Source organism: Cyprinus carpio, chromosome B4 (assembly GCF_018340385.1).
Source record: "Cyprinus carpio isolate SPL01 chromosome B4, ASM1834038v1, whole genome shotgun sequence".
In the NCBI taxonomy this organism is placed as follows: Eukaryota; Metazoa; Chordata; class Actinopteri; order Cypriniformes; family Cyprinidae; genus Cyprinus; species Cyprinus carpio.
In genome coordinates, this window is record NC_056600.1 from 5,496,240 (window position 1) to 5,506,184 (window position 9,945).

General features: G+C 38.0%; 1 protein-coding gene across 1 annotated transcript; it reads right to left on the bottom strand.

Moving 5' to 3' along the window:
- Positions 1–3,042: 3,042 nt before the first annotated feature.
- On the bottom strand, positions 3,043–8,249 carry LOC109075084. The gene is made up of 4 exons (XM_019091052.2): positions 7,359–8,249; positions 6,104–6,156; positions 5,919–6,019; positions 3,043–5,693 (listed from the first exon to the last, which is right to left on the bottom strand). The coding sequence occupies exons 1-4, from the start codon at positions 8,141–8,143 to the stop codon at positions 3,957–3,959; spliced, it is 2,676 nt and encodes an 891-aa protein (XP_018946597.2). The 5' UTR covers positions 8,144–8,249; the 3' UTR covers positions 3,043–3,956.
- Positions 8,250–9,945: the final 1,696 nt, after the last annotated feature.

The following is a 9,945-nucleotide window of genomic DNA, read 5'->3' on the forward strand; positions in this document are numbered from 1 at the left end:
AGATTAGAGAGCGTTAGGAGCTATGTGTGATCCGTCCTCTGGAGCATGGGATGTTTCAATAATGATGTATGAACACTTGGCCTCCTGGGATACCCAGGATGTAACCCAGATTCTGTGCTCGGACGTGCGAGAAGAAGGATGACTGTGGTGTGTGTTTTATGTATGTGTGTGTGTATGAGAAAGCGAGACAGATCTCAGTGGTACATGCTGCCATCATGTGTCAGGTGGCCTGCTCTGTTTTAGCAGTGAGCTAATGCTAGCCTTTCAGTCCCCAAAACAAACATATTCAATCAGTATTTGTGTATATTACAATTTTCTGTGTGGCAGCTGCACATTTCATTGGCTTCCATTGGTGCCTGTGTGTTTGACCCAGCACAATCTGTCATAGTGAATTTCCTCCAGACTGCTTTATTCCAGTTTGAGCGGTCAGGAGTAAAAGTGCTGTTGTTGCTCCATCTAGTGGCTGCAACCCTACTTTGTTAATAAAATATTTTAAATATAAAATAAAATACAAATAAAATAATAATAATTTGTACTTAAAAAATAAAATGCAAAATAAATAAATCATTTAATAAAGAACTAATTAAATACAAAAAAAGTACAAATAAATTGCAAAAAATAAAAAAATGAAAATACAAATACAATGCTAATATGAATAAAATACAAACAAATTATAAAATACAAAAAAATTAAGTACAATATGAAAATACTAATAAAAATTGAAAGTAAAATAAAACAAACTGATTAAAAATAAAGATGCTTCACAATGCCATAGAAGAACCTTTTTGTCTAAATGGTTGCGTAAAGAACCTTTAACATCTGAAGAACCTTTCTGTTTCACAAAAGGTTCTTTGTGGTGAAAGAAGGTTCTTCATATTATAAAAAAGGTAAGAAAGAGATGGTTCCTTAAAGAACCTTTGACTGAATGGTTCTTTGTGGAACCAAAAATGGTTTTTCTAATCTATGGCATCACTGTATCTTAAGAACCTTTTAAGCACATTTATTTTTAAGAGTGCACAGATAAAATACAAAAATAGAGTATAAATAATACAAATAAAAAAAGTGAAAATCTTAATAATAATATAATATTGCTTTCAGTGATTTAGATTGAAATTAACTTTAATTTTGATAAGTGTTTGTTTGTCATGAAGTTGACACAAAATTTGACATTATATGCAGATTGGTGAAGCTCAGCAACTTTTAGATTCAGCTTTAAGACGCCTGTACTTTCAGAAAGAAAGAAAGAGAAAAAGGAAAGGATGCCAGCACGTAACACATAATTAACTGCAAAGCATGCATGCATGAAACATCTGAGGTATTCACACCTCTGAAAAAATCCCTCATGTGATCATAGCGACATTTATCTCGTGGCCTACGTGTCTTTCATCTGTGAGTGGGGTTTGGGAATATCTTGTTCCTCCTGAGTCACTTTAATAACAAACCGTGCTGAGCTCAATGGAAATGTACAGGAAAGACCCAGTGAACCTGTTTGTTATGAAGTTGATCAGCGCAAACTGCATTTTAAAGCCACAAATGGTGCAAATTCTTCATTTGGTTTTGTTATGAATAACTGGAATATTTGTTTGGGGTGACTATTATTTATTAACTTGAGTTGTTTTTAGTGGTCAGTTTATACATTTTTTTCTACTGCAAACCAGTATAAAATACCATGTGTGAATGCTTAGATCATCTGCAAACAGCTAAACACTGTATGCAATCTAAATACATGAAACAGAAGGACCGCACATAAATGTGCATTTTATGACATTTTTAACTATAGATAAGTTTAAAAACACATTTGAGAAGTTTAGATGCCCTTTGAATGACCTTAGATGGTAATACAGTATAATTTTTCTTCTCTTTCAGTCACCAAACCAGCATAAACCAGCATACATTTTTTCCATCAGCAGTGTAAACTTATATAATAAAACACATATTCATTGAGTTCACTAAGTATTTTAGCCCTATTCAGTCTTATATCTTATGTGTGAATAAATAAGTATATAATTCTTAGCTTCCTCCTTATAGGGATTTTAGTGCTCTTAAGAATAGTTACATAAATGTTGAACAGAGGTATTAAGAACAGTAAAACATGAATGTGTGCTCTTTCAGTACAGATGAGCAGCTCGAGCTGGACGTGAGGTCAGCAGCTAGACACCGAAAGGTCAGAGTCATAGTAGACTGGATCATATGACTACAGCAACACACACACAACATCTCTATTACACACTCACATATAAACAGAGATCATGCATTTGCCCACAACTAAAACAAGCACAGGCAAAGACCAGCACACTGGCAAATTCAATAAACACTGTCGTATTTCATCTCAAAATTATGCGTCTGTCTCACTAAATACCCATAATCCAGTTCAACGAGGCGTAAAAAAATCGTGCCATTCTTTTGAGCCCAAGCACCCCATGTTTCTATGTAAATTAGGCTCATTATAGATTGCACCGTATTCACATATGGACTACTTTTATGATACTTTATGATGTTTTTATGGCATTTTAAAGCTTGAGTCTCCATTTGTTGTAATTGCATGGAGAAGAAAACTCATTTTGTGTTTCACCAGACATGACTGTGAGTAAATGAGGGGAATTTTCACTTGTGCATAAACAGTTTTTAAGGCTTTTAGGTATGAATAACTTAGAGTTATGTTCACAGATCAGAAGGTCGAGAAACCCTGTCCTTTTTCCAGCCCTCGTATCTCTCCCTTTCTCTTTTGGGAACAGAGACATGATGGGATTGGCAGTAAATGTCACGTCAGTCACACACATCCCCAAAGAGACATGAAATGCAGCTGTGTCCTCAGTGCATTCAATGTGCCTTTGTATGAACCCAGTAAAACATTACATAAAGGTACAGTACCAGTCAAAGGTTTGGACTGAATATTGTTCCTTGTGACACTTTTTAATACTAAGGCTCATGAAGAAATTATTTTGTATACATTCATAATTAAACTTATTTGTTTGCTAAAAAGGTCACACTTTATTTTAAGTTCCAGTTATTGCTCAGTTTATTATTAAATTAAAAGACTCCTGTTTTAAATGGGATTTTTAATGGGAACACAATTGAAGAAACAAACAAACAAAAATGCCTCTTAAATCTAATTTTGTCAAATGATTTTGGGCCCATAGAATCACTTCGTGTCACTTTTCGTTTCGGCTCAATAAACTCCTAATTTGCTGCTTATTAATAGTTAGTAAGGTAGTCAAGTGTAGGTATTGGGTAGGATTAGGGATTTAGAATATGGTCATGCAGAATATGTGCTTTATAAGTACTAATAAACAGCCAATATATTAATAATAGGCTTGCTAATAATCAACTAGTTCATACTGAGAATTGGTCCCTATACTAAAGTGTTACAGCAAAAAAATATTTTGTATTTGTATTGTATAAGTGTATTTTTATTTTTTCCGATTTTTATTTTATTTTACACTTATACACGATGCACTATAAATCAGAAGTCTTCATATCTTATGCACTGTTGCTTGTGAAGTAATTTTATCTTCCTTTGTGAATTTTTCTATACAGAATCTTTACTGGAAAAAAATGCAAAAAAAAATGTTAATTAAAAACTCAAAAACTAAAATATTTAGTATAGATACTTTTTAATCGCACTGTATATCATGGAGATATATCTGCGAAAGCAGTTGTTGCCTTTGACATTATAAGAATGTTTTCTGTCATTTAATTATATCACAAAATTAGATTAGCACATATCCACTATTCTAATTTGAGTTTAGTATTCTATTAAAAGACTCCTGTTTCAAATGGGACTTTTAATGGAAACACAAATGACAAGAAAGAAACAAACAAAAATGCCCTACTAAATCTCATTTTATCAAGTGATTTCGGGCCCATAGAATCACTTCGTGTCACTTTTCATTTCAGAGTCACACATAATTTGACAACAACTTCCTCAGAATCTTTCAAGAACTTCCTGTCTGGTCTCAGTCCACATCAATAGCCGCATCCAGACGCTGCTTCATACCCTGGCTGCACCACCAGCACAGAGAAAACAGATAGAGGGCCATGCAGGCCGGCAGGTCGTAGAGATACACCATTATGAAGATCACAAACAGAATAGCATACACAAGAGCCTTGGCCGTGTGACCCAGTGAGCAGAATTCTCTCAACAGCCTACTGCTGTTGCCGCCCACCCAGGACAGGTGAATGCTGGGTAACGGCGTGGAGAGTTCATCCTCTCCGCCCAGTCGCTGGGGTTCTTGAAAGTTTCTGAGGGTCTTCCCAAGCTCAAAGTCCTCCTCTGCAGAAGTTTCCTTTGCAGATGCTGTCCGAAGGAGGTGCCTGGATGGGTCAGTGCTAACTGTTGGATAGGTAGGTATGTGGGAGGGTGCAAATTTGGTAGCATGAATCTCAAACTCTTTCTTTTCTCCATCTGTACAACTGTCACCCACTGCTCGTGAGTCCTCTATAAGCTCTTCTGAATGCATTTCATTCTCTTCAAAACTAGCAGCTTCTATAGTCGTCTCATTCAGTCGTTTCTTCATTTTAAGTCCATCGTTTGCCTCACAACGCCTCTCTTTGTTTTTCAATAGCTCTGAATTGTCTTTGTTAAAACTCCTGCTCGACGTGCATAATTCGTTCTCATTAAAAGCCTTGCCTTGTATTTCTACGCTGTGATCCGTAGTTGTCTCATCTTGTCCTTTTCTACTGCTTTCCGTGTCCTCTTCATGTAGTTCTCTACAGAACGCCCTCATTTCCACCTGCTCCTCGCTAGCATCTTTATTTATATCCTTCCTTTCTGAAGAAGATCCCTCGGCCTGTCTATTTGCGAGTGGCACGTCCATGATCCCCGTAAATGTCAGGGTGCCTTTGACCGCTCTTTGTGTGTTTTCTTTAACCTTTGAGGTGTCGGAGCTGCCTGTGCATTCTTCACGTGAGATTCCATCTCCGGCTTCTGAATTCTGAGTCTTGGTGTCATATGTGGTTTGAGTTTCATCCCTAGGGTTTGCTTTGGTCGTGTCTTGACTCAAAGATCCGCTTGTGTGCTCTTGATGTGGGGCTTGGTGGTCACGAGATGCCTCTGACTCACTTCCCGCCCCCTCTGGCTCCGATCCCTGGGCAGAACATGGTAAGGTAGTGACCCTTGGCTCTTTCACTGGTTGGTAATCCACAACCTGATCTCTAGAAGGACTTGTGCTGAGATCCTTTGATTGCTTTACTGGAACAGATTTTACAGTTTCCATTGCTTTCCTGTCAGGAGACTCTTGACTGTGGTCTTTCTCAGTTCCCTTGTCCTCCATTGGGACTAAAACTTCTGACTCTGGAGGAACACATACTTGGTGCTGCATATCAGTGCTGTTAAGAAAGGTTTCCCAGGCCCCAGAAGCAGATATGGCTAGGTGGTCTTCAACCTGATGTCTTGTTTTACTGCAGGCATCTGGAGGGTTTGCTTGGGGGGGTGTTGTTGTGGTACTGCCCCAATCCAGGGAAAGCAAAGGGATCTGGTGGTACATTAGTATTGGTGGTGTGTCCATATTGCATCCTTGTTGGCTGTGGACAACTGGCAAGTCAGTTCTACTTGGTATAGACAGCTTTGGGATGGATGTGGTACTTTCATCTGTGTAGGAATTACATCCCAACTGGGTTTCCATTGCTTTCTGAGTGAAGTAGTCCTGCACGCGAGCCAAACGAGCAGCTTGACGTTTCCTACGACGATCCACCTGTGAAATAAGTGTGAAAAAAGGTGGTTTTCAACTGACTTTATTATGTCATGTTTGTAACAAGAGTCACTTATTCAGTGCATTTCAAGAGATTGTTCACCCAATAACGTTGTATATTTATTAGTAAACTACAAACTGGCAAACTTCCCCTTTTATGGGTGAGCCACTTCTCTAAATGTCTGTTTTTTTCTCTGAACATTGTCTCTGAGCACTCATTGACCCTACCAGAGATTTGCAGCAGTCCTTAAGGGATTTGCAGGAATTGATTCCTGCTTCTTTCTCTGTTTTGTTCTCCCAAGTATGCCCGGCCTTGGGTGTGACTTGTTCTGGAAAAAAAACAAACTCAATCTCTATCTCTCATCTTCAGAATCAAAATTCCCCATTCCCAGATCTCCACATAAGAAACCCACCTGAGATCTCACCACTCGCCTCTGCAGGTGTCGCCTCTGAGTAGGTCTTTTTACTGTAAATATAAGGCAGGTTTTCAATTACACTCACCAACCATATGTTCAAACATACCATCTCCAGTCAAAACAGAGTGCTTGATTGGACAACCAGAGAAATACGTCTAGTTTTATTGGGAAATGAGGTATGCATTTAAACAAGTTTAACCATGTTTTTTATTACTGTAAGGTGTTTGGAGTCATTTTTTGATGGATGGTTGCCAAAGGTTATGCTGTGTGATTACCCTCCTGCAATGCAACTATTTTGTTCTTTCAGTGTACATATATGGTATTTTTTTGGACTGTTTTATCATTTTTAAGGGTTAATTCACCCACAAATTACAATTCTGTCATTTATTACTCATCCTCATGTTGTTCCAATCCTGTTAGTCCTTCGGAACACATATTAAGATATTTTTTATTGAAATCCAAGAGTTTTCTGACACTGCATAAACAGCAAATCAACTAAAACATTTTTTAGCCCAGAAAGGTAGTAAGGGAATCATTACAGTAGTATATGTGACAGCAGTGGTTCAAACGTAACGTTATGTATACGTTAAGTATATATATTTCGTGCACAAAGAAAACAAAAATAATGACTTTATTCACCAGTTTCTTCTCTTCCATGTTACATTTATCCATGTGCATTCCTCTGTTTGCAAACAAGTTGCAGCGCATCTGGGATCAACGTCAGAACACCGGCTCCTGTGTGAGCAGCACCACACGCATATGTCATGGTACTTTCGTGAATGTGCATTGACTGACATGGAAGAGAAGAAATTGTTGAATAAAGTCATTATTTTTGTTTTCTTGTCGTTTCATAACAATACGGTTATAAACGGAACCGCTGATGTCACATGGACTATTTTATTGATGTCCTTACTACCTTTCTGGGCCTTGAACATGGTAGTTACATTGCTGTCTATGGAGGGCCAGAAAGCTCTCAGATTTCATCAAAACTATCTTAATTTGTGTTCTGAATATGAACAAAGGTCTTACAGGTTTGCAACGACACGAGGGCGAGTAATTAATGACAGAATTTTCATTTTTGGGTGAACTATCCATTTAAGGCTAGAATTGTAAGTGTGATTACTTGGTAAAAGTAGCAACACACATTTCTTCAGCTTCAACACATCCGAGTTATACACCAAAGTTCAAATCCTTAACACTAAGTATGAGTAATAGTGAGGATTCTAGTGTCTGTTTTTGCAGCGTTCCCCACCTGATTGTTTTAAGGCAGCTCCTGATACCTTTTTGGTTACTCTCCTCTAAAAGCTTCTCCTTTTCACTCTCTTTCTCTTTCAGATCACTTCTTCGTCTTTGGTGGCAGAAGACAATGTAGTTCGTCCCTCCATTGTTGGCCCAGAAGGTTCCAACAGCACTTTCGTACCTCAGACAGAACTCCACCCGCAACCCTTCGACCTGGAACGGAGGCGTCAACACGAGGTGGAAGGAGAAACAGTCAGTCTCGCCATCGCTGGACCCAGGCATGTACTCCGCCAGCAGGTCGAAGTGGCTCTGCCAGCCGTCCAGAGTGACGCGGATGTAGACGGCCTTGTGGAAGCAGAGGTTAAGCACACGAACGATGCCCCGGATCGTGGTGGATCCAGGGAGCAGTTCGATGCGCTCCAGTTCCAGCTTCTGCTGCTGGAGTCTCACCTCCATGTCCTGGTGCAACACTGGGACAATGAAGAGGCATGAGATGTAGTATTCCTCACTCTCTCTACCAGCTGCATCCAGCCTTGATGAATTCCGGTTGTCGTACTCCTTCACAGAAACCAGGTCCAGACCAAAGGCATCTGCAAATGACACCTTTCTTCGTAAGGCTACCGGTGGGGGCTCGGGTTCCACCTCCTTGGATTCATCTCCAGAGCTTCCTTCTAATGCCCTGTCCACCGGTTTTTCCAATTTTACGTTTTCCTTGTTGTTTTTCATTGTCCAGTCACTATAGATGGGTGGCTCCAGGTTGCAGCAGACCATGGAGAGTACAAGCTCTTCCCCAGACATGCCTGGGAAATGCTGGATGGGTAAAGCCTGAGAGAACAACACTAACCGCCTGAAACCGTCACTCACAACGTGACTAGGCACAGAGCGTCAGGTTGCAGCTGAACATTGTGTAGTTGGCAGGTTTAAAAATAGCTGCGGGTGCTACCAAACTATGCTGGTCTTCCTGGTCACGTCTGGTAGACGTGGGACACTTTGATGTGTTCATGTCATCTGCTGAACTCTGCTGAACCTGATAGCTTCGATTAAATGCTTTTGAATTATATATGTGTATCTCTTCCATAACAACACAATGCTTCTGTTTGGACATGTAGAAGAGAGTTGTCACATGGGAAATTGTCTCAAGGGGTGATCTTCTGGCCAAATATTTTATTTTATTGTTTATATTTTTACTGTGTTTTTTTTATTTTTTATATTAGTTTTACTGTTTAAATTGAGTTGAAAAGCCTTTCAGTCTGAAATGCGTATTAAGATGGCTTTTATTACATTCAGATATTATCTCATATTTCAAAACAAAAGTATTTTATCAAATAATTGTCAGTGATCAGTAGGTTCCAATTGTGACAACTTACCCCATTGTGACAACCTGCTCTGCCTTGGCACATATTGTCACACAAGATTAGTTTGTGTTCATAAAACTGTATGTTTTATATAGACAAGAGGTGAAGGACTGAAACTGACTTTAGTAAATATTTTTACTTCATTAATTTATAAAAATGTAAACTTTTTGTTTTATTTGTTTGTGCTTTTGCCTTTATTATGTAGTTATTTAATCAATGTAGCTCTTTGTGAGTTCTGAATTCCAGAAAACTCTGCTGGTTTTGCTTTCAGTGTTTTTGTGTATTATCACAACTGACCACTAGGTGACAGTGTCTAACCAAAGATGTGTGCACACTGTTTGTTTCTGTAAGACTCAACTTGGATTCCAAAATATTCCAGTAGGTGGCAGCAAACCCTTATGTTTTCTCAAAACGATTGTCCTCCCCTAAAATCCATAGAAAAATGCACGTGTTTTTGATTTCTTAGTGATACAACCCATGAAATGGTGCATTTTCTAAATTACATCTTTTATTTTAATGGCATGCATGTGGTGAAAAGAAGGCATCAAATATTTTATTTCTGATCAATTAACAAAATATTCCTAACACCTCTGCAGACATCTGGCAGATATTTGTTATCAGATTTTGGAAGTGTTAAAATGTTCCAATAAAATTAAGTCAAAATCTGCTATGCAGTGCATTTATTTAAATATGCATGAACAATATTTTAATGATAAGCAAATATATATATTTTTTTTTTTACATGACCATCCATCCTTTATACAAATTTCATATTTAATACAGGTAGTTTTTGATCCCACAATAAGTAATGAAGATAGTTAATTCAGACAGAGACAAGGATAATTAATTCACAAAGGGAGACTTGTGATTTTATCAATCTTTGATCCGAATATCATTTCCCCCCTGTTTTATTCATTTGAAAATTTCAAGGCAATAGCACAGAGTTACAGTACACATATGATGCATAACTCACCATTACAGTATGCGTATCAACTAAAGAGCTACAGTAATTCAAACACATAGATGTTCAAAAGCAAACATTATTTCACAACATCAGTTGATCACTCAAATAATATTTCATCACAATGAAAAAAAAAGACTGCTGATGATCTTAATATGTTCAGCTTGAGGTGCATTTAAATGAACCTTGGGTGTGTGAACTGAAGCAAGTGTTAATAAATTCCATGCTCAAAGAAATAAAAATATTATTTTATGTTGTAATACATAAAATCAAGCCTGAATTTA